We start from the raw sequence: 25726 nt of genomic DNA on the forward strand, positions 1-25726 counted from the left end.
TGAGGGACAGAGGGACATTTCTTCAAATCAGGGATAGTCCCTTGAAATCAGGGACAGTTGCGAGCTATGCTAATGACACTGGCTAGGGAGGGGTTAACATCAGGGGAGATCAAAGGGTTAAATGTGTTCCTAGGGAGTGCTTACTCACTGTGCTTTGACTAGGGGAAGGCAAAGATCCATTATCCTGCTTTGCAGAAACACAGGATCAAAACCTTCCCCGCTGACACAGAACGACAATCTGCCTTGTTTACATAGGCAGACTGCCGTTCTGCTTGTGTCCCGAAATGATCGATGGGTCCGCTGGACCTGCTGATTGGCTCCCGCTGTGTCCAATCGCAGTGGGAGTGGGTCGCCGGCAGGGCGCGCACACACCCCAGACCCGGAAGTGACAGATCACATACTAGGTACAGTACATGATCTGGCACAGAGCGGCTGCCCTGCCGCAGTAAATGTACATAGGGCGATCGGTATTTATATATGTATTTTTGTTTGTATATATTGCCCCAATGCTGGAGTTTAGCTTAAAGTAAAGTCATGGTATGATAATCAATAATTAATTTGCCTTTCTTCCTGCCTTTTATGCCGTGTACACACGATCAAACAAGCGGGTGGAAAAGTCTGGCAAACTTAAGTCCGCCAGACAATCCCCCCGTGTGTAGCCTCCGGCATACTTTTTTGACCCGAAGTACGGCGGACTTAGAAAGTAGTTTTACACTCCAATCTTCCCGCCGGATTCGCATTTCGGCGGACAAACCGGCCGTGTGTGTGCCAGTCCGCCGTACTTTTGAAATGAACGGACTTTTCCTGCCCGGAGAAAAGTCCGCTCATTTCGAGCCGGTCTCCAGGTAGGCGGAACCCGCGAATGAAAAAAGTCGCTGGCCCCGCCGCCTGGTATGGACTTAAAGGAGAACCCCAACGCCGAAAAAAATCGGCGTGGGGGTCCCCCAGGTCCACATCAAACCCTTGTCCGAGCAAGCTACCCGGTCGGCCAGGAAAGGAGGGGCGAGCGAGTGCCCCCCCCCCAGAGCCGTACCAGGCCGCGTGCCCTCAACATAGGGGGGTGCCTTGGGGAAGGGGGGGCGTGCGGCTTCGGGGGTCTTGTCCCCCTCTTCGGTTCTTCTGCCGGGCCACCGCGCCTTCTTATAGCTCTTTTACAGGCGGTGGTCCGGTCTTCTGTCGCCGCTGCCGCCTTCCGTTCTTCTGGGTACCTGGCAAAGGCAGTGGTGATCACCTTACCTAGTGCTGGCATGGAGGAGACACGGAGGCAGGGAGAAGGAAGAACCGGGCTGATCCAGTGGGGACACAGACATTCTCCTTCCGGACAATTGGAACCCAGAAGTGTGTCCTGAGACACGATTGGCCAGGAAGTCATGAGACTCCTTTGCCAATAGGGGCTTCCTGATTGGCCGGGAGGAGAATGTGTCAGAATAGTGAATATTCATTCACTAGTGTCCCACAACTAGGTGGGTTCAGGGCACAGTGCTCTGCTCCCCGAGCCCACCCTGTTTTGAAGCCTATTAGAACCTCAGGCTCTAATCATGTGCTTCAAAAAAACACTCCCCCCACCATTGGAATCCGTAGTCCGGTGTCCCTGCATCATGATCAGGGGGCTGGGTGTATTTATGGGGGGCGGCACCCGTTTGTCTCTTATGGAGCAGCAACCACGGCATTGTACCCAAATAAAATCAAAGTCTTTTTTGAGTTGAGTTTTCTTTTGGTGATATTTGATCACCTCTGCACTTTTTATATTTCCGCTATAGACAAAAAAAGTCAATTTTGAAAAAAAATAATAATTTTACGTTCTGCTATAAAACAAATCTAATAAATAAAATGGAAAAAAATTAATTTTCTCATTAATTTAGAACCAATATGTATGCTGCTTTGGTTAACCACTTGCCGCCCGCCCTATAACAAAATGACGGCGGCAAAGTGGTTTCAAAATCCTGACCGGACGTCATATGACGTCATCAGGATTTTGAGCCGCTGTGCGAGTAGAGGAGAGCTGATCAGCTGCTCCTCTGACAGGGGGGGGTCTGTGCTGATCGATTACCAGCGCAGCCCCCCCCCCCCCGAGGATGCCCACACTGGACCACCAGGGACGCCACCAGACCACCAGGGATGCCCAGGACAAGGTATGCCACCCTAGACCACCAGGGATTCCAGTCAGTGCCACAATGGATGCCAATCAGTTCCCATCTGTGCCGCCTATCAGTGCCCATCCATGCCACCTATCAGTGCCCACCCATGCCCATCTGTGCCACCTACCCATGCCCATCTATGCTGCCTACCCATGCCCACCTGTGCCGCCTATCCATGCCCATCCGTGCCGCCCATCCATGCCAATCCATGCCAGCTATCAGTGCCAATTTGTGCCACCTAACAGTGCCCATCCGTGTCGCCCATCAGTGCCACCCATCAGTGTCGCCTATCAGTGCCCATCAGTGCCGCCTATCAGTGCCACATATCAGTGTCCATCAATGCCACCTCATCAGTGCCACTTCATTGGTGCCACCTCATCGGTGCCCATCCGTGCCGCCTTATCATTGCCCATCAGTGTAACCCCATCAGTGCCAATCAGTGAAGGAGAAAACATACTTATTTACAAAGTTTTGAAACTGAAACAAAAAAAACATATTTTTTTTTCAACATTTTCGGTATTTTTTTATTTGTTTAGCAAAAAATAAAAACCACAGAGGTGATCAAATACCACCAAAAGAAAGCTCTATTTGTGGGGGAAAAAATGCAAAATTTCGCTTGGGTACAGTGTAGCATGACCGCGCAATTTTCACTCAAAGTGCGACAGCGCTGAAAGCTCAAAATTGGTCTGGGCAGGAAGGTGTTTAAGTGCCCGGTATTGAAGTGGTTAAAAAAAAAATGATATGATATTACATTTTTGGTTTCGGGTTTAACAACGCTTTAACTGCAGCAGCAAAAAAAAAAAAAAACAGGTCTCTACTCTCCTGCTAGACAGAGATATGCTTTGTAGCAAAGCTATCTAACTCGAATGCCCTGTACACATGACCAGTTATCCTATCGGAATAAGCACTGAAGGTTTTTTCTCTGACGGAGTTCCGACGGAATTCCACTGAGGCTGTCTTGCGTACACACGATCACACCAAAGTCCTTCCGTCAACAACGGGATGATGTACAACACGTACAACGGGACTAGAAAAAGGAAGGTCAATAGCCAGTAGCCAATAGCTTCCGTTTCGTACTTGCTTCAGTGCATGCGCTGTTTTTGGTCCTTCGGAACAGCATATAGACGAGTGATTTTCCCGATAGGAATTGGTTCAGTCGGAAATATTTAGAATATGTTCTATTTCTAGGTCCGTCAGAATTTTCGACGTAAAAAGTCCGATGAGGCATACACACGATCGGAATATACGATGAAAAGCTCCCGTCTGACTTTTTCTGTCGGACATTCCGCTCGTGTGTACGGGGCATTAGGGCTGGATGAACTGAAACAGAACTCCTTTTGGCTCAAATACATGCATTTTATTTGTTTATTTGTCCCTTTTCCTGGAGTTCAGCTTTAAGTTAAAAAATGGTATGATAATTGTTCATTTATTTGCCTTTTCTGACTTTTAAATTCTCTTCCACAGACTGCAAAAATGGAGGTACCAGAGATGAAGTCAAGTGTCTTTGTCTAGAAATGTTCTACGGGACTTACTGTGAGAATACCATCGATAGAGTTCCGCCTGGTAAGTGTCTGAATGTTACTTACCTCTGGGTAAAATGTAAAATCGTTTATTTATTTCCGTATTTCCACATTGTATCCCACTTTGTAAAGATCTCCACACATTGCCTTCTGAGGTGCTGAGGGGAGGAGTTTCAGCAGGGGGAGTCACAGTTATATAGTTACATAGAAGGTGAGGTTGAAAAAAGACTCAAGTCCATCAAGTCCAACCTATGTGTGTGATTATATGTCAGTATTACATTGTATATCCCTGTATGTTGCGGTCGTTCAGGTGCTTATGTAATAATTTCTTGAAACTATGAATGCCCCCCGCTGAGACCATCGCCTGTGGAAGGGAATTCCACATCCTTGCCGCTCTTACCGTAAAGAACCCTCTATGCAGTTTAAGGTTAAACCGCTTTTCTTCTAATTTTAGTGAATGGCTGCGGGTCTTATTAAATTACCTTTGGCGGAAAAGTTTTATCCCTATTGTGGGGTCACCAGTATGGTATTTGTACATTTAAATAATTTCCCCTCTCAAGCGTCTCTTCTCCAGAGAGAATAAGTTCAGTGCTCACAACCTTTCTTCATAACTAATATCCTCCAGACCCTTTATTAGCTTTGTTGCCCTTCTTTGTACTCATTCCATTTCCAGTACATCCTTCCTGAGGACTGGTGCCCAGAACTAGACAGCATACTCCAGGTGCGGCCGGACCAGAGTCTTGTATAGTGGGAGAATTATCATTTTATCTCTGGAGTTGATCCCCTTATTAATGCATGCCAATATTCTGTTTGCTTTGTTAGCAGCAGCTTGGCATTGCATGCCATTGCTGAGCCTATCATCTACTAGGACCCCCAGGTCCTTTTTCATCCTAGATTCCCCAGAGATTCTCCCCCCCAGTGTATAGATCACATTCATATTTTTAGCACCCAAATGCATTATTTTACATTTTTCTACATTAAACCTCATTTGCTATGTAGTTGTCCACCCCATTAATTTGTTCAGATCTTCTTGCAAGGTTTCCACATCCTGCGGAGAAGTTATTGCCCTGCTTAGCTTAGTATCGTCTGCAAATACAGAGATTGAGATGTTTATCCCATCCTCCAGGTTGTTTATGAATACATTTAATAGGATTGGTCCCAGCGCAGAACCCTGGGGGACTCTACTACTCACCCCCAACTATTCCGAGTACTCCCCATTTATCACCACCCTCTGAACTTGCCCTTGTAGCCAGTTTTCAATCCATGTACTCACCCTATGGTCCATGCCAACTGACCTTTCTTTGTACAGTAAACGTTTATGGGGAACTATATCAAATGCTTTCGGTCAGTACAGGAATCACTGTTTGTAGGCAGCAATGTACCATGGGGCATGTAGTCCTTTGAAATTGAGGGGAATCTAACTTTATTTTGCTGAAAACCTAAAAAAAAATCACATGGAAGCCCCCCATTATACTATAACTATGATTAAAAAGTGGAAGGAACCTATAGGCCATTTAGTCCTGGGTTTTTACAGAATAACCACCTAATACAGTGATACAGACAATAGAAAATAGTAGTGAATAATAGCAGGGATAGTCTTATTCACATTAAAAATATCCAACAAGTTTTACAACTAAACAAGTAGAGAGACATCGCCAGACACAGGAAAGGTTGCAGGTTCAGACTATACTGATTTTTCTAACATGATCTCACTCAGCACTAACCGTAAGGCATAAGGCAGATAGACAGAAGTGCTAACCACTTGGCCACTGTGCCGCCCATAGCAAGCCAATATATAGCCACTAAAGTGAAATTCAAGCGATCAAAATGTGTAAAAACAGAAAAAAAATGAAAAAAATCTGATCACTTCCCCAAAGCAGTACAATATTACTATGGTAGTACTGTATTGCTCTGGTCACATTGTGTTAAAAAAAAATATAAAATAAAAAAAAAATAGTAAAATGTAATAAAAAAGAAATATTATAAAAAAAAAAAACTATAACTATTATTTTATTTTTACATACTGTCACCAGTCAGTGTCCCTGGCACCCCCACACCAGCTATATGATGATGCTGTACTGCACTGACAGTATGTAAAAAAACAAACACAAAAAACTTTTTCATATTTTCCAAAAAATTGTGACAAAAATATTAAATACTTCAATAAACTCCCCATGCCTCTTACTAAATATTAGAGATGGGCCAAACACCCCCTGTTCGGTTCACAACAGAACAGGGGAAATGTCTTGACCCAAACGGCGAACCCTATTGAAGTCTATTGGAGCCAAACAGGAAAAATCAAATGTGCCTATTTTGAAGGCTTATATGCAAGTAATTGTCCATAAAAGGGGTGTGAGGTTCCAGGTACTGCCTTGGGGGACATGTATCAATGTAAACATTTTTTTTTTAGAACAATTGTTTTTACAGGAGCGTTGATTTTAACGATGCTTAAAGTGCAACAATAAAAATGTAAAAATCCTTTAAATATAATGTATGGGGTGTCCCCTTAGTCTTCCTGTAAAGTGGTGCATCTGTATCATGTATTGAACCTGCTGCAGAAAAAAATTATATTTCTAAAGAAAAAAAAAGTCAAATCACATTGAAATTGACTTGTGGTTGCAATTGCTAGCATCTGGCTATTTAAAAAAAATGAATATGCATGGAAAGTAGACAGTCCTTGAGGTCTGATAAGGACTTTAAGTGGAACCCCTTGCCAAAATAAAAAAATGGAGTGGGGTCCCCATCAAAATCCATACCATACCCTTATCCGAGCATGCAACCTGGTAGGACAGAAAAAGGTGGGAGGGGGGGTGAGCAAGCGCTGAACCATACCAGGCCATATGCCCTCAACATGGGGGGGGGGCTTGATTTGGGGGGGTGCTTTGGGCTCCATGTTGACGGGGAAAAAGGTCTCTTCCCCACAACCACAACCTTGGGCTGGTGTTGTGGGGGTATGCAAGCAGGAGGCTTAGTGGACTCTCAGACCCCCAGATCCAGCCCCCACATGTGAACAAATATGGAGTACATAGTACCCCTACCAATTCATAAAAAACTGTCAAAAAGTAATAAAAATACAAAGACAGTTTTTGACAACTCCTTTATTAAAAAATAAAAAAAAACAGTGCACTTGATGTAAATCCATCGTCAATCACACCATCTACCGTACCTGGAAAAAATTGCTCTGCACTCATTGATGGCCGACTGCCTAATGCCTCCTCTGCCGTTTGACAGTTCTTATATGGGTAAGGGCAGGGCCACCTGGCAATATCACCTGGTGACCCCACCCCCCTTGTGTGACGTCCCAGACTGGTGCTTGCTGGGTCGGTGACGTCACAAGGTGGCGGTGTCAAGCGGCAGAGGAGGCATTAGGTGGTCAGCCATTTATGAGTGAACAGCATTTGTTTTTTCTTTTTTACATGGGGCAGGTGGCGTGACTGGTGATGGATTTACATGCGGGACACTGTTTTTTATTTATTTTTTAATAAAGAAATTGTCAAAAACTGTCTCTGTGTTTTCATTACCCATATTTACTCACATTGGGGAACAGGATCTGGGGGCCGCTTTCTTAAAATGGGCTTCTAGATTCTGATAAGTCTCCTGCTCGCAGACACCCACAACCACTGTCCAGGGTTGTGGGTAAGAGACCATTGTCCCACCAACATGTGGATAAGGTGCTTTACATGTTGAGGGCATGTGGCCTGGTATAATTCTGGAGGGGGGGGGGCTCTCTCATCCCCCCCTTTCCTGACCTTCCAGGCTGCATGCTCGGATAAAGGTCTGGTATGGACTTTGGGGGAACCCCCCGCCATAATTTTTTGAAATCATGGCTTGGGGTTCCCTTTAAAATCCATACCAAGAGGGGGGGGGGGGGGCTACACTGTATTGTTTTCATCATTTTTTTGCCACCAAATTTTTTTTTTTATTCAGTTTTCAGTGTGGAAGCCTATTGGCAGCTGATGACTGATTGGTTGTTAAGGACGCCCCAGCCAGCTTCCCAGCCCCACTCCCTAACAACCAGATTTTACTGCACCGTGATTAGGGAAAGCTTCCCCCAATCACGGGCAAAGAATGCACTGTGCAGCATGTAATTCATTGCAGTGGGGTGAACAGCCTGCAAATTCGGGTGTTCCCCGAACGGGGCGAACAGGCACTGCTATTCTTGGGCCGAACCATTTGCACAACTCTACTAAATAACTTGGACTGTCTACTTTCCAAACTTATGCTTAGGCCGAACCATTCGCCCAACTCTACTAAATACCTTGGACTGTCTACTTTCCTAAAAGGGTCAATTGGGGGGTATTTATACTGTCCTTTTATTTTTGGGCTTCAAGAAATTAGGCCATCAGTACATCAGGACTGATCATTTTTCAGATATATATATGTATAGTTTGTGGATTTTTTAAATTTTCCTACAGACTAAATAATAAACACTGATTTGAGTTATCTTCACCAAAGAAATGTAGCAGATTTTTTGTTTATTTAGCACAAAATAAAAATAAAAAACCCAGTGGTGATTAAATAGCACCAAAAGAAAGCTCAATTTGTGTGAAACAAAATAATACAAATTTTTCAATGAATACAATGTTGCATGGGCGCACAATTGTCATGGAACAGCGCTGAAAGCTGAAAATTGGCCTGGGCAGGAAGGGGGTAAAAGTACCCGGTATTGAAGTGGTTAAGCATAGATTGCAGTGGCGGCTGGTGAAGTTTTTGGATGGGGGGGCGCCAGACCCCGCCCATCATGACCCCGCCCATCATTTTGGCCCCTCCCACTTCTCATAAAACACGCCCCTTATGTAATCTAAAAAAAAAATTGGCGTGGGTTCCCCCCTCCGAGAGCATACCAGGCCCTTAGGTCTGGTATGGATTCCAAGGGGAACCCCCTACGCCGAAAAAACGGCGTGGGGGTCCCCCTCAGATCCACACCAGACCCTTATCCGAGCACGCTACCCAGCCGGCCAGGAAAGGGGGTGGGGACGAGCGGGCAGCCCCCCCCCCCCTCCTGAGCCGTACCAGGCCGCGTGCCCTCAACATGGGGGGGTGCCTTGGGGGAGGGGGGGCGTGCGGCTCCCCCACCCCAAAGCACCTTGTCCCCATGTTGATGAGGACAAGAGCCTCTTCCCGACAACCCTGGCCATTGGTTGTCGGGGTCTGCGGGCGGGGGGCTTATCGGAATCCGGGAGCCCCCTTTAATAAGGGGGCCCCGGATACCGGCCCCCCACCCTATGTGAATGAGTATGGGGTACAATGTACCCCTACCCATTCACCTGTGAAAAAAAGTACAAAAAAAAAACACAACACAGGGTTAAAATATTTTATTGCACAGCTCCGGGGGTCTTCCGTCTTCGGGGGTCTTCTCGCCGGACTCCTCCGCTATCTTCTTGTAGCTCTTTTGCTAGCGGAGGAGCCCGGCTTTCTTCCTCGCCGCCGGCCTCTTCTTCCGACTTCGGGGGTCTTGTCCCCCTCTTCGGATCTTCTGCCGGGCCACCGCGCCTTCTTATAGCTCTTTTACAGGCGGTGGCCCGGTCTTCTGTCGCCCCCGAAGACGGAAGACCCCCGGAGCTGTGCAATAAAATATTTTAACCCTGTGTTGTGTTTTTTTTTTGTACTTTTTTTCACAGGTGAATGGGTAGGGGTACATTGTACCCCATACTCATTCACATAGGGTGGGGGGCCGGTATCCGGGGCCCCCTTATTAAAGGGGGCTCCCGGATTCCGATAAGCCCCCCGCCCGCAGACCCCGACAACCAACGGCCAGGGTTGTCGGGAAGAGGCCCTTGTCCTCATCAACATGGGGACAAGGTGCTTTGGGGTGGGGGGGCCGCACGCCCCCCCTCCCCCAAGGCACCCCCCCATGTTGAGGGCACGCGGCCTGGTACGGCTCAGGAGGGGGGGCCGCCCGCTCGTCCCCACCCCCTTTCCTGGCCGGCCGGGTAGCGTGCTCGTATAAGGGTCTGGTGTGGATCTGGGGGGTACCCCCACGCCGTTTTTTCGGCGTAGGTGGGTCCCCTTGGAATCCATACCAGACCTAAGGGCCTGGTATGCTCTCGGAGGGGGAACCCACGTCAAATTTTTTTTCAGAAATTTGCCATGGAGTTCCCCCTTCAGAGCTCATTCTCCGATTGGCCACGGCAAAAGTCGCCTGGCCTGGGGAAACCTTTCTGGCTGTGAAAGCTTTTTGCATTCATTCAGCTAAATGCATGAACATTCTCCACAAAGTAGAAGCTAGAAAGCCTTTATGCGGTGACTCACCTCTCACTGTCTGGCAGCTCCGCTCGGGCTAAGGAACGGAGCTGCCTACGTCACTTCCGGGTTTCGTGAAGCAGCCGAAAGCCGGAAGTGACTGCCTCTCTAAGAATGACAATGCTCCCGCCCGTAGAATCACAGTGATTTTACGGGCGGAAGCTAGTCGGCGTTCTGCAGTGCGCCGCAAGGCAGGTTTTTAACCCGCAAATGAAGCGCCATGGATGCAATCTTGTGATTGCATCGACGTGGCGCTTCTCATAGTGCACTGTGACCAGCGCCACAGTACACTGTGTTAAATTGTTAAATGACATTTTTTTTTTTCTTTAAATGTCTTAAAGGGCCCGTTTTTTTTTTTTTTTTTTAATTTTTTTTTTTTTTTACACCTAGGGAGAGGGGGGGCGGCGCCCGGGCGCCCCCTATGGGCGGGCCGCCACTGATAGATTGTACAGCTGTAACAATTTTATAACATTTGTTTTAACTCTTTCTGTCCCATAGTCAAGTCTGTTGACACCACTGTGAAGGTTGAGCTAAAAATCACAAACAAAAATTTTACAGAGGAACTGAAAGACCCCACAACAGAAGAATATAAGGATTTTGAGGCTCAGTTTAAAACAGAGGTGAGTGATTGAAACTTTTTATTATAGAACAGTCACATACCTCCCAACATTTTGAGATGGGAGCAAGGGGCACCCATTAGCAAAAGTATGAAGGCATTGGAAACGCCCCCTACCACGCCCCCTTAAAGGACAATTATACCAAAAAAAATATTGCCAAAACCAACTAGTATTTTTATTTACCACTGCTATTCCTTTATTCTGGCGTTTGAAATTTACAAATGCAGCAATTTAGAAATTGGATGAAAGGTTTAGTACTGGAAAACACTTTTTGAAAGATAAAAAGTGAATATTATATATAACATTATAGATCAGACCAAAATGAGGGACAAATGGGGAGGGAAGAGGGACAGAGGGGCTTTATTCCAAATCAGGGGCAGTCCCTCAAAACCAGGGGCAGTTGGGAGCTATGCAAACAGACAGCAATTTATCTTAGGACCAGCATGACATATAATTAACTATCACGTCTCTTCATGCAGATGAGATCGGTCTATTCCAGCGTCCCCGGATACAAAGATGTCAACATTACAGAAATCCTGTAAGTTTATCAACAGCAGGGATTTTAAGTTGTGGCCAGGCTTTTGAAATACAGACATTTCCATATTCTTAAACCGCAAATAAACTTTGAAACAAGCCTTCGCTCATCTCTGTAGCTACAGTCACTGTTATGTAATTCATCCCCAAATTTTACAGCAGATTTACTTTCACCTTTTCTCATCTCCCTTATTCGGCTGCATTCACACTGTGTAGAATGTGAGTGTGTGAACAATTTATTTAAAAAAATAAGCCAAGGCTTTAATACTGCTTTAATAAAGCAGTCAAATACACATGAATATTCTTTTCAGGCACCCCTGCCAGACAGCACAACAGCACGCCTCCAACCTTCTGATTGGATAATAGAGGAACATTAGCATATTATTTAGGTCATCTTTCTGCTCACTATTCTTGCTCCTCCTTTTGCCAGCATGTTCTCTGTGAGCACCACTGCATACAATAGAGCAGTGATGGCGAACCTTGGCACCCCAGATGTTTTGGTACCTCTCCAGTACCTTCTCAGCCAATAGAAACATGTCTGTGTATACTGTGTGTGTACATGTATGTGTATACTGTGTGTGTGTGTGTGTATATTGTATGGCCCCATAATCTCTGAGTGCCTGGGGGCCCCATAATCTCCATTGCCCGGTGGCCCCATGAGTTGTCAGTCCGCCCCTGACCCCAGGATGATTGGAAGGGAAATTATTAGACTTTTGCCCAATGGAAAATTTTGTTTAGTTTCGGTTCATTGTCATTCGTAAAATACATATTTTAGTTCTGTTATATTCGTTTTGTTACGTTAGTATGTTTTCGGATAATTTGTTATTATTTGTAGAGTGTCGATATTCGTTATACTGAATCTCAAATCATGTCGAATTAATTCGTTATATGCGCTATAATTTCGTTCGTATTCGTTGAAATTCGCTATTTATGTATGTATAGACATTCGTGATAATGATTCATAGTTTGGAAAATCGTTTGTTTATTGAATCTTTTAACACACACAACGACAACGTCTCTTCTCCTCGGCTCAAATACAATACAACACCCTTCTAAGCACCTGTACACACGGTCGGAGATTTCGACAACCAAATCCATCGGATTTTGTCCGTCGGATCTTGTCCGAAACTGTTGCATACACACGGTCGGACTAAGTTGTCGAAAAATCCGATCATTCAGAACGTGATGACGTAATTTCGTTACGATGGGACTACGTTCAGGCTAGCAGCCAATACCTTTGATGTAGGAATTTGATCTGAGCATGCATGGCACTTGGTCCGATCAAAATTCTCTACACATGATCGGAGTATGTCCGATCGAACCAGTTGGTCGGGGAATATTTCCAACATGTTGTAAAATTGGGTCCGATGGAGATTCGGACGGAATCAATCCGATGCATACCACACACAGTCGGATTATCTGACGACACGGTCCGATAAAACGCATTCTGACGGATTCTCCGACCGTGTGTACGCGGCATAAGAGATATTTGGTGCAATAACAGGGTTTTACTTAAAAGAAGCTAGTTCAGTAGAAAGGAAATGCTGCAATTTATTGGTGAAGGGAGGTGTAGCCTGTAATAGGTAGTATGGATAAGGCATTGAAGCTGTGATATTCAAAGGAATAGGTGATACAAGGTGAGCAGTATCGCATTCAGAACGTGATGACGTAATTTCGTTACGATGGGATTACATTCTCAAAATTCTCTACACATGATCGGAATATGTCCGATCGAACCAGTTGGTCGGAAAATATTTCCAACAAGTTGATGATGTAATTTAGTTACGATGGGACTACGTTCAGGCTAGTAGCCAATAGCTTTGATGTAGGAATTTGATCTGAGCATGCGTGGCACTTGGTCCGATCAAAATTCTCTACACATGATCGGAATATGTCCGACCGGCCCAGTTGGTCGGGAAATATTTCCAACAAGTTGGAAAATTGGGTCCGACGGATATTCCGACGGAATCATTCCGATGCATACCACACAGTCGGATTATCCGACAACACGGTCCGATATGACACATTCCGACGGATTCTCCGACCGTGTGTACAAGGGCTAACTCAATTCTCAGGAATGCACTTTGCCAGTAATCCATCCTCCGGCACAAAATGAATCAGCTGATTGGACTATAAGATTTACTTTGAGCTGACCTTTTGTTTCATTAGATCTTTAAAGAATTACCAAATCACGTCGAATTCATTCGTTATATCCGCTATAATTTCTTTCGTATTCGTTGTAATTCGTTATTTTTTTATTCGGATGCATCCAAATGTCCAAAATATGCAAAATTTGGCCGAATTTCGATTCGCTACGAAACGAATTGCACAAGCCTAGAAGTTATAGCTCTTCAATCATTTGCAGATTTGAACAGATGATACAATTGAAGCTCATGTGGCCACCATTACACTTGGCCACTTGGCAATTACGAAAGTCAAAATAAAAAATTAGTTAAAATATTGTCAGTACCCAGCAATATCATACATTCTTTATCTGTGGCAGGAGTGGCAGCGTTATTGTAAATCATGACGTGATTGTGGAGATAGAATACAGAACAGATGTGACTGTAGAGGATAAGTACAAGGAGATATTCAACAATATCGATGCGAAGGTGGAAGCATTGAAGACGGAGAAGATCTGCACAGAAAATGGTACGTTTGCAGATTCCTTTAACCTTAAACTGATTTCCATAATGTAACTGTTCTCACTTTCATTACTACAGCACACACTGTTTTGGATTTTGATATGCTTTAAGTTTATGTTAATCCCCACCTTGTAAAACAACCCTTTTGCGTTAAAATAGAAATTAACCTCTTGCTTACAGGGCACTTAAACCCCCCTCCCGCCCAGACCAATTTTCAGCTTTCAGCACTGTCACACTTTGAATGACAATCGCGCGGTCATGCTACACTGTACTCAAATTACATTTTTATCATTTTTCACACAAATTGAGCTTTTCTTTTGGTGGTATTTAATCACCACTTGGCTTTTTCTTTTTTTGCTAAACAAACAAAAAGACAGAAATTAAAAAAAAAAAATCATGTTTCATAGTTTGTTATAAAATTTTGCAAACAGGTATTTTTTTCCCCTTCATTGATATTTGCCGATGAGGCTGCACTGATGGGCTGCACTGATAGGCCCTGATGGGCACAGATAAGGTGACACTGATAGGCACAGATAAGATGGCACTGATGGGCAGTGAAAAGATGGTGCTGATGGGCCCTGGTGGGTGGCACTGATGAGTGTCACTGATAGGTGACACTGATTGGTACCGGTAGGTGGCAGTGATGGGCACTGGTAGGTGGTATTAATAGGCAGCACTGGTGATGACGCACTGATTGATGATTTATAGGTGACACTGTGGGCACTGATAGGTGGCATTGTGGGCACTGATAGGTGACACTGTAAGCAGTGATGGGTGGTACTGTGGGCACTGGTAGGTAGCGCTGGTAGGCACTGGTAGGTAACACTGGGGGGCACAGAAGCCTCTGCAGAGGCTCTCCATGATCAGGACCAATGTCCCTCTCACAGCCGCCGGTGATCAGCCTTATTTTTACTCCTCACACTATCAGCGTGAGGAGAAAAAATAGCCGCAGAGGAGGCTCTAGGCTTTGTGAGGCCTTAGGCATAACCTAGACATGAGGCCCCACTCACATCTATAATGGGGGGGGGGAAAAATAATTCAAGCAAAAAAAAATGAATTGCATATATTAGGAGTACTGGTGTCAATGTGCTCAATCACACCAGCACTGAGAGCACACTGGCACCACGCTGAGACAGAGCACACTGACACCAGCGCTGAGAGCACACTGACACCAGCGCTGAGAGCACACTGACACCAGTGCTGAGACAGAGCACACTCACACCAGCGCTGAGACAGAGCACACTGACACCAGCGCTGAGAGCACACTGACACCAGCGCTGAGAAAGAGCACACTGACACCAGCGCTGAGACAGAGCACACTGACACCAGTGCTGAGACAGAGCACACTCACACCAGCGCTGAGACAGAGCACACTGACACCAGCGCTGAGAGCACACTGACACCAGCGCTGAGAGCACACTGACACCAGCGCTGAGACAGAGCACACTGACACCAGCGCTGGGACAGAGCACGCTGACACCAGCGCTGAGAGCACACTGACACCAGCGCTGAGAAAGAGCACACTGACACCAGCGCTGAGACAGAGCACACTGACACCAGCGCTGAGACAGAGCACACTGACACCAGCGCTGAGACAGAGCACACTGACACCAGCGCTGAGACAGAGCACACTGACACCATCGCTGAGAGCACACTGACACCAGCGCTGAGATAGAGCACACTGACACCAGCTCTGAGACAGAGCACACTGACACCAGCTCTGAGACAGAGCACACTGACACCAGCAATGAGACAGAGCACACTGACACCAGCGCTGAGACAGAGCACACTGACAACAGCGCTGAGAGCACACTGACACCAGAGCTGAGATAGAGCACACTGACACCAGAGCTGAGATAGAGCACACTGACACCAGAGCTGAGGTAGAGCACACTGACACCAGTGCTGAGATAGAGCACACTGACACCAGAGCTGAGATAGAGCACACTGACACCAGAGCTGAAATAGAGCACACTGACACCAGAGCTGAAATAGAGCACACTGACACCAGAGCTGAGAGCACACTGACACCAGAGCTGAGACAGAGCACACTGACACCAGAGCTGAGGCAGAGCACACTGACACCAGCGCTGAAACAGAGCACACTGACACCAGCGCTGAGAGCACACTGACACCAGCGCTGAGACAGAGCACACTGACACCAGAGCTGAGACAGAGCACACTGACACCAGCGCTGAGAGCACACTGACACCAGCGCTGAGACAGAGCACACTGACACCAGTGCTGAGATAAAGCACACTGACACCAGAGCTGAGATAAAGCACACTGACACCAGTGCTGAGATAGAGCACACTGACACCAGTGCTGAAATAGAGCACACTGACACCAGCGCTGAGATAGAGCACACTGACACCAGAGCTGAGACAGAGCACACTGACACCAGCGCTGAGATAGAGCACACTGACACCAGCTCTGAGACAGAGCACACTGACACCAGCAATGAGACAAAGCACACTGACACCAGCGCTGAGACAGAGCACACTGACAACAGCGCTGAGAGCACACTGACACCAGAGCTGAGATAGAGCACACTGACACCAGAGCTGAGATAGAGCACACTGACACCAGCGCTGAGATCGAGCACACTGACACCAGAGCTGAGATAGAGCACACTGACACCAGAACTGAGATAGAGCACACTGACACCAGAGCTGAGATAGAGCACACTGACACCAGAGCTGAGAGCACACTGACACCAGAGCTGAGAGCACACTGACACCAGAGCTGAGACAGAGCACACTGACACCAGAGCTGAGGCAGAGCACACTGACACCAGCGCTGAGAGCACACTGACACCAGTGCTGAGACAGAGCACACTGACACCAGTGCTGAGACAGAGCACACTGACACCAGAGCTGAGACAGAGCACACTGACACCAGCGCTGAGATAAAGCACACTGACACCAGTGCTGAGATAAAGCACACTGACACCAGCGCTGAGATCGAGCACACTGACACCAGAGCTGAGATAGAGCACACTGACACCAGAGCTGAGATAGAGCACACTGACACCAGAGCTGAGATAGAGCACACTGACACCAGAGCTGAGAGCACACTGACACCAGAGCTGAGAGCACACGGACACCATTGCTGAGAGCACACTGACACTAGAGCTGAGACAGAGCACACTGACACCAGAGCTGAGGCAGAGCACACTGACACCAGCGCTGAGAGCACACTGACACCAGCGCTGAAACAGAGCACACTGACACCAGCGCTGAGAGCACACTGACACCAGTGCTGAGACAGAGCACACTGACACCAGTGCTGAGACAGAGCACACTGACACCAGCGCTGAGATAAAGCACACTGACACCAGTGCTGAGATAGAGCACACTGACACCAGTGCTGAGATAGAGCACACTGACACCAGCGCTGAGATAAAGCACACAGACACCAGCGCTGAGATAGAGCACACAGACACCAGCGCTGAGATAGAGCACACAGACACCAGCGCTGAGATAGAGCACACAGACACCAGCGCTGAGATAGAGCACACAGACACCAGCGCTGAGATAGAGCACACAGACACCAGCGCTGAGATAGAGCACACAGACACCAGCGCTGAGATAGAGCACACTGACACCATCGCTGAGGTAGAGCTAACTGACACCAGCGCTGAGGTAGAGCACTTTGACACCAGGGCTGAGACAGAGCACACTGACACCAGGGCTGAGACAGAGCACACTGACACCAGGGCTGAGACAGAGCACACTGACACCAGAGCTGAGAGCACACGGACACCATTGCTGAGAGCACACTGACACCAGAGCTGAGACAGAGCACACTGACACCAGAGCTGAGGCAGAGCACACTGACACCAGCGCTGAGAGCACACTGACACCAGCGCTGAAACAGAGCACACTGACACCAGCGCTGAAACAGAGCACACTGACACCAGCGCTGAGACAGAGCACACTGACACCAGCGCTGAAACAGAGCACACTGACACCAGCGCTGAGACAGAGCACACTGACACCAGAGCTGAGACAGAGCACACTGACACCAGCGCTGAGATAAAGCACAATGACACCAGTGCTGAGATAGAGCACACTGACACCAGTGCTGAGATAGAGCACACTGACACCAGTGCTGAGATAGAGCACACTGACACCAGCGCTGAGATAGAGCACACAGACACCAGCGCTGAGATAGAGCACACTGACACCATCGCTGAGGTAGAGCTAACTGACACCAGCGCTGAGGTAGAGCCCTTTGACACCAGGGCTGAGAAAGAGCACACTGACACCAGGGCTGAGACAGAGCACACTGACACCAGGGCTGAGACAGAGCACACTGACACCAGTGCTGAGGTAGAACACACTGACACTAGCGCTGAGGTAGAGCACACTGACACCAGCGCTGAGGTAGAGCACACAGACACCAGCGCTGAGGTAGAGCACACTGACACCAGGGCTGAGGTAGAGCATACTGACACCAGGGCTGACACAGAGCACACTGACACCAGTTCTGAGATACAGCACACTGACACCAGGGCTGAGGTAGAGCATACTGACACCACACCACTGTACCACCTCCCCCCCAGTCACATGAACCCCCTAGTCACATTTACCTCACATATAGCAAGGCTCTGTCCCCTCATCTTTCAGTCCGTAGGGCTGCACAGTGTACACAGACAGGCTGAATTGGCTCTGCCTCCATCACGGAAGCCCCGCCCTGGAAGGAGGGTAGACTCGGCGATCCTGTGCTGAGATGCTAGCTGTGCCCTGCCCTTGCACAAGAAAGGATGGACAGGATTTAATGGTGGGGCAGGCGGGGCGGGGCAGGGCAGTTGAAAGTCTCTGTGTCTGCTGGTATTCCGACTGGAAGGACACCTGCACTGCAGTTCCACTTCCAGTGAAGTTTTCTTGACAGGAGTGGGGCGGGGTGTTACAGAGAAGAGAGGAGGCGGGCTGACTGTACTCTGAACAAGGAGGCACCTGGGACTGATGTATGAGGATAGCCAGAGGCGGCTCTTTAGGCAAAGTAGGCGGGAGCGAGGCCCCTAGGAGGGCGAGGCCTTAGGCCACCGCCTACTTTACCTAATTAGAGAGCCCCCTCTGAATAGCCGATTATGGCTCCGTCTACATCACATGATCATCTGTCATTGGCTGACAGCTGATCACGTGGTAAGGCGTCGGGATCTGTGACCAGCCGAGTCTCATAGACTTGCTGATCACAGAGTGGGCCATGCCCATCCTGCAGGGGGATGCGCAGGCCACTCGAGCATGGGAGGATGTCCAGGGATGCCCTCCCAGCAAATTAAGTCTGAGCTGCAGCCGTCTTCTGGCTATAGCACGGTCGGGAAGTGGTTAAATGCAAATCATTTGTGTATAGATATAAAAACACCATACCACCCCACCCTTTTTAGAAGTGATCACATACCTGTTTTCAGCTCAGATTGTTGGTGGAGAAAAAACAGTAGCACACTGGTCCCCCCAGTCTTTTTTTATTTTATTTTTTTGTGCTGCCAGTGTCTAGTTAGGGATATGTACTCTCCCTTTTTATGCTTAAGACCAGAAAAACTGAGAGGACATCTCTTCAAACTGAAGTAAAGCCGCAAAAACACATGACAGAAGTTCTAACGCTTAAAGGGTAAGTTACATTTACAGAAAAATCTGTAAGGTGAAGTTACACAGGACCCCTCCGCAACCCCCCCCCCCCCCCCGTCCCGCTGACCTGGACTGTGGCAATCTCCTGTCCTGAGCCCTGGTATATCCGCATCCGGAGTCCGGGGCTTAGAAATCCCCTTGGCATCCCCACTTCTTCCCATCTGACTGGATGGGCTATGCAGCTTCTGATTGGTCTGCGTCACCCATGTGATGGTGCTGACTAATTAGAATGCTTCAAAAACATCCCTCCTGATGAGGTACATTTTGAACAGCTGAGGGGATTTCTAAGCCCCAGACTCCCAGACATACCCGGACTCAGAACGGGAGACGGGGGGGGGGGGGGGATTCTGTGTAAGTTCGCCTTACAGATTTTTCTTACACCTAACTACTTTTAAATACAAACTAAAAATAATCAGCATAAACAATCCTGAGTAAATACTAATACTTGACAATAAAATACATACATTTTGGGTGGTCTAAGTAACTTTCTAGCAATAAAAATGCAGATTTTACCCTTTGTGAAAAACTTAAAAATAAAAGGGCTCCAGGAAACAGTTTAAAGCTTGTTACATGTCCTGGATATGCTGGTTTACTGGATATGGTATATATCCTGGTTTGCTGAATCGAATATCCCTTAGCCCTTGTACACACGGTCGGACATTTCGACAACCAAATCCGTCGGATTTTGTCCGTCGGATCTTGTGCAAAACTGTTGCATACACAAGGTCGGACAAAGTTGTCGGAAAATCTGATCTTTCACAACATGATGACGTAATTTCGTTACGATGGGACTACGTTCAGGCTAGTAGCCAATAGCTTTGATGTAGGAATTAGATCTGAGCATGCATGGCACTTTGTCCGATCGGAATTCACTACACATGATCGGAGTATGTCCGATCGGAGCATTTTGTCCGAAAATATTTCCGGCAAGTTGGAAAATTTGGTCCGACGGATATTCCGACGGAAACAGTCCGATGCAGACCACACACAGTCAGAATATCCGACAAAACGCTCTGATCGGACACATTCCGTCGGAATCTCTGATCGTGTGTACAAGGGCTTAGAGTTGAATTTTCAAGCTACGATGAACCATTGCCCATGTGTTCAGGATCTCAGGCTATGTAGTAGAGGCAATAGAGTAATAGATTGGTTGCACATTCATCCAGGTGCAGGAGTGGCCGGTCCATAAGGGGCTCAGGGGATGCATGCGGGGCACCGGACTCATAGATTTCTATTCATTTTTTCAAGCCACATGATTAGAGGCGGGGGCTCTACTTGGCTTGAAAAAGATTAAAAGATTAGGCTCGGGGAGCAGGGCACTGTGCCCGGAACCCACCTATTTGTGACACTAGCGAATCAATATTCACTATTGTCTTCTAGAGTCTCCTCCTGGGCCAATCAGGACAGAAGGCGGATCGGGTTGGCCCGGGAAGAGAAGCCGAGAAAGCCGTGGAGGGGCTGAGTGCAGGGAACCATGGGGTGGTGAGTGCGGACCTAGGAGTGGGTTTGTTTGCCATCCCCCAACCCAAAAAAAAAAATGTTTAGCACCAGCCACCACTGTCCCCGGTGTCTCAGTCTTTACTTGCACCCATCTTTTGAAACAATAGTAATAGTTTAAGCGGGTAAACAGTTTTCTGTTCAACCAAACTCCATTTTATTTTCCTTACAGGTACTAATTGTCTGGTTTTTGATGAAACATTTGGGGGTGCCAATGAAACTGACGTCCCTAAACCCCAAGGTAAATATATATATTTTTTTAACGTGGACAAAATGGCTTTTGAATCCATTAGCGTGACGACTGAATTAAAGTTATACTTTCTCTTTGTTCCCAGTCTGTAGTATTATCGAACCTGGATATAAAGAGTTCTATGCAGAAACAATCACTTTAGAAGGACTGACCTGTATGTCATTTTGTGATCCGGCCTATAAACAGCCTACGTCTTGTAATGCTGGAAAATGTATGATTGAGAAAGGTGTTGGTCCACAGTGCTTGTAAGTATGATGGTCTCTAATTTTGTGTTACAGAGAATGTAAAGTGGTTTTGTATTTGTCCTTTATTTATTATGGGCAGAACAAAAAAAAATACAAAATGTTATATTATTGAGGTTTTAATCAGACAGGACCAGCCTGAGAGCTAGATACTTTTGCTGTGCCATCTATAGTCACTAGCAGTAATCATAATGTCCTCCTGACCAAGAAGGCTCCCCATTATCCCAATCCCTGCTGGCAGAACACAAGAATGCCTTGTACACACGGACAGACATTCCGACCACAAAATCCGTCTGATTTTTTTCCGACGGATTTTGACCGAAACTGGTGTTGCATATACACGGTCGGACAAAGTTGTCGGAAAATCCTATCATTCGGAACGTGATGACATTCATTGCGTATGACGGGACTACATTCAGGCTAGTAGCCAATAGCTTTGGTCTCGTAATTTGATCTGAGCATACGTGGCGCTTTGTCTGTCGGAATTCTCTATAAACGATCAGAAAAAGTCAGATCGGATTTTTTTGTCTGAAAATTTTAGATCCTGCTCTCAAATTTTTTATGTCGGAATTTCCGACGGAAAAAGTCCGATAGAGCCCACACACGATCGGATTTTCCAACAATATAATCCGATTGGACCTTTTCCGTCTGAATTTCCGACCGCGTGTACAAGGCATTAGGCTGCTGGAGGGATTCCCCCATTGCTGACTGTGGTAATGGGGGAGTTGAGGGGTTTTCTTTCCTGCAACACGTGGTTGGAAATCAAGTCATCTATAGCCTGCTTAGGCACAGTAACAAGACACAGAGTTGTTTTACTGTATCAGCAAGGTCTCTCGCAGGCAGAAATTTTGAGAAAGACAGTTGTTTCCAGATACGCTCTACAACTCTTCTGTAGAGGCACAATGAATCAGGAAACCTTGAGGACTGAAGAAGCCATGGTTGGCCAAGGAAACTTAAAATGATATTAAAGGCTTTTTTTTTTAGAAAAAATAACAGACATGTTATACTTACCTGCTCTGTGCAAGGGTTTTGCACAGAGAAGCCTCAATCTTCCTCTTTTCAGGCCCCTACCAGTGCTCTGGGATCCTCCCTCTTGCCATGTGCCCCCATAGCAAGCCATGCTATGGGGGCACTCATGCATGCTTGCTCCCGAGCTCCATAAGACACACAGAATGGGGCTCAGCCCCACCCCAGCTCCCTCCTCACTGGCTGGGATTGACAGCAGCGGGGGCAAATGGCTCCTGCTGCTGTGTCTCAGCCAATGAGGAGGCAGAGACCAGGGAGAGCTGCTCTCTTTCATATTGCTGGATCAGGCTCGGGTAAGTATTGGCGGGGCTGTGGGGGGGGGCTGCATTCTGAAGGTTCTTTTACCTTCATGCATAGAATGTGAAGATTATGTGCCTGCAATTCCCACTGCACTGCCTAGAAAACGCACACAAATGTTGTACAATGCGAAGTGTGGATGCAACGTACATATGTGAACCATACTCATTGAAAAAAAAATGTTTTCAAATGTTCTGCAAATTGGATGTGGTGTAACATTCACATTGACACATTCAATTCGCAATACTGTGAACCCAGCCTTAAACTTTTGCTCAGTACTCTATATAAAGAGAGAGAGAAAGAAAGAGAGATAGAGAATCAGTATAAATTAGCAATTTAAAAACAGAAAATACAACAAAAAAACTTTGATCCAAGAGCATTATAGTTTCCCTTTTTTTATCCTTTAAAAAATCTATATAACATATTTGACTGCTGAGGCGCAGTGGGCATAGGTCCCAATTAACGTAACACAATGGGAATCAAAACCCCCACCACCTTTGCCCTTTAACCCATTAAATAAGACACTTACAACCATTAGGTTGGAAAGGGCAAGGCCACAGCTTTATTAAATTCCAACACATAACATGTGAACATATTTAACCAGTGCCAGTCACAGTCATACTGTGAGCACTCAACAAAAAGAGGGAAGTGGGGCCTGTCCTTACCATAAGTGCTGAACAGACAGCCTACTTCTAATTTTTCCATCAATGGTATAGTCCAGGTATATGCAATTAGCGGACCTCCAGCTGTTGCAAAACTACAACTCCCATCATGCCTCTGCCTCTGAGTGTCATGCTTTTGGCTGTCAGAGTCTTGCTATGCCTCATGGGACTTGTAGTTCTGCAACAGCTGGAGGTCCGCTAATTGCATATGGCTGGTATAGTCCATTACAGCAACATTAACTGCTGGCAAGGTCAAGAAAAACCGCAGCAAGCTGTGACATACCATAACAGAGGAAAGAAGAGGGGTGGGAGGGTGGGCAGCTCTTCCAACTGACTCCCCTAAAAGACCCAGAATTCCCTGGGGCACACGTTCCCTGAGCTCAGGCCCATCCCATCCCCCTTATTTAAGCCAATCGTTCCCCTTGCCGGCACCTAGCCATGCCCTCATAAATCAAGGCTCTCTTTCCCTAGGGAGGGTGCTCAAGAGGCCTTCATTGGACAGTCAACTGTCTGAAGTTTATTTCATCATTTTTTTTTTTTTTTTAATAGAAGGTTTCACTTTGGAGGCCATTGTGCTAACTTGAATCTTCATTTCCACAAAATTGTGGAAAATGAGATCAACTTGTGGTTTCCACTTTATAAAAAATTGTCTTTTTTTTTCAAACTTTTTGGTCTTTTTTCCTTTATCTGGTAAAAATAAAAAAATACAGGGGTTATTAAATTTACACCAACAGAAACCTCTGTCTGTCTCAAAAAATTCTATAAAATTAGTTTGGACACAGTGTAGCATACCCAAATAATTGTCAGGCAAATGATCACAGCACTGAAAACTGCAAAATTGTCTGCTAATGAAACATGCTGGTACTAGAATGGTTAATATATTCTTTATCCACACAGGTGTCCAAGGACAGATATCTACATATATACAGGTTCAAACTGCACAGGACAAATATCAAAAGTTGAAGTGTACGGAGGGGTAGGAGCTGTCATTGCTGCTCTGTTCATTGTTATTATCTCTGTATCATTTTACCTGGTCAGAGAAAAAAGGAAGAAAAAAGGGTGAGTCCTGTGCAAAAAGCTGTGAACTGACATTTTTATAGCAATAATGATGAACTTACTTGATATAGAAACCTCTAGAGCAGCGCAAGCCATTATCAAAGGGCTCACATAGCGTGTGTATATAATGCTACAATGAACTGTTAGATACTGCATACATACTACAGGAAATGGACGGAGATGACAGACATTCTACAGGAGATTGTCAGAGATGGCAGACATTCTACAGGAGATTGTCAGCGATGACCGACATGCTATGGGAGATGGTCAGGAACTGCAAACATGCTACAGGAGATGGTCAGAGACTGCAGACATTCTACTGGAGATGGTCAGAGACTGCAGACATTCTACAGCAGATGGTCAGAGACTGCAGACCTGCTACAGGAAATGGTTAGGGACTGAACGCAAGATACAGGAGATGGTCAGAGACTGCATGCATGCTACTGGAAATGGCCAGAGACTGCATGCATGCTACAGAAAATGGCCAGAGACTGCATGCATGCTACAGGAGATGGTCAGAGACTGCATTCGTGCTACAGGAGATGGTCAGAGACTGCATTTGTGCTATTGAAGATAGTCAGAGACTGCATTCATTCTACAGGAGATGGTCAGAGACTACAGGCATGCTACAGGAAATAGACACAGGGCCGGCGTGCATGCTACAGGAGATGTTAAGAGACTACAGGCATTCTACAGGAGATGGTCATAAATTACAGACATGCTACAGCAGATGGTCAGAGATTACAGACATGCTACAGGAGATGGTCAGAGACTGCAGACATGCTACAGGAGATGTTCAGAGACTGCATGCATGCTACAGGAAATGGTCAGAGCCTACAGAGATGGTCAGAGATTACAGACATGCTATAGGAGATAGTCAGAGACTGCACGTATGTTACAGGAAATGGACAGAGACTATAGGCATGCTACAGGAGATGGTCAAACTGCATGCATGTTACAGGAGAAGGTTATAGATGCAGTCTACAAGCTACAAGAAATAGAGACTGTTGGTTTTCTTTTCAGTCAGGCACTGCGCACATGCTAGAGGTATGGTTGGATATTGGGGACATGCTGCAGGAGACAATGATAAGCCTACAGCAAGTTGCAAAAGACTGCTAGAGATGCCATTACAGTCCCTACTAGGCAATGTTCCCACATTAGTGCTCCATAGAGCGCCATTTTTTTTCTACCAATACAGTTGGTTTTCTTCTCAGTATGAATCATTTAAAAAGGGAGAGAACATTTCTGAAAAAAGGGAAAAGGATCAGGAAAACACATAGCAAGAAGGTGCAAAGAAATAAACCAAACCATTTAGCTAGTAGAAGCCAGCCTAACGAACATGATAGCAATTGATGAATGTGGCTGC

The 25726-nt window shown here is 46.5% G+C and overlaps 1 protein-coding gene across 1 annotated transcript in view; it reads left to right on the forward strand.

The window, feature by feature from the left end:
* The window catches only part of LOC143973779 (uncharacterized), a 71522-nt gene that overhangs the window by 40288 nt on the left and 5508 nt on the right, over nucleotides 1-25726 (forward strand). Inside the window, exons 3-9 of the mRNA XM_077474631.1 lie at nucleotides 3603-3701; nucleotides 10400-10521; nucleotides 10998-11056; nucleotides 13556-13704; nucleotides 21000-21068; nucleotides 21163-21322; nucleotides 24202-24363. Coding sequence (XP_077330757.1) covers nucleotides 3603-3701; nucleotides 10400-10521; nucleotides 10998-11056; nucleotides 13556-13704; nucleotides 21000-21068; nucleotides 21163-21322; nucleotides 24202-24363 — 820 coding nt within the window. The remainder of the gene's footprint in view (nucleotides 1-3602; nucleotides 3702-10399; nucleotides 10522-10997; nucleotides 11057-13555; nucleotides 13705-20999; nucleotides 21069-21162; nucleotides 21323-24201; nucleotides 24364-25726) is intronic.

Source organism: Lithobates pipiens, unplaced genomic scaffold (genome assembly GCF_037356315.1).
Source record: "Lithobates pipiens isolate NorthernLeopardFrog02 unplaced genomic scaffold, aLitPip1_a1.2 Scaffold_98, whole genome shotgun sequence".
Taxonomy (NCBI): domain Eukaryota; kingdom Metazoa; phylum Chordata; class Amphibia; order Anura; family Ranidae; genus Lithobates; species Lithobates pipiens.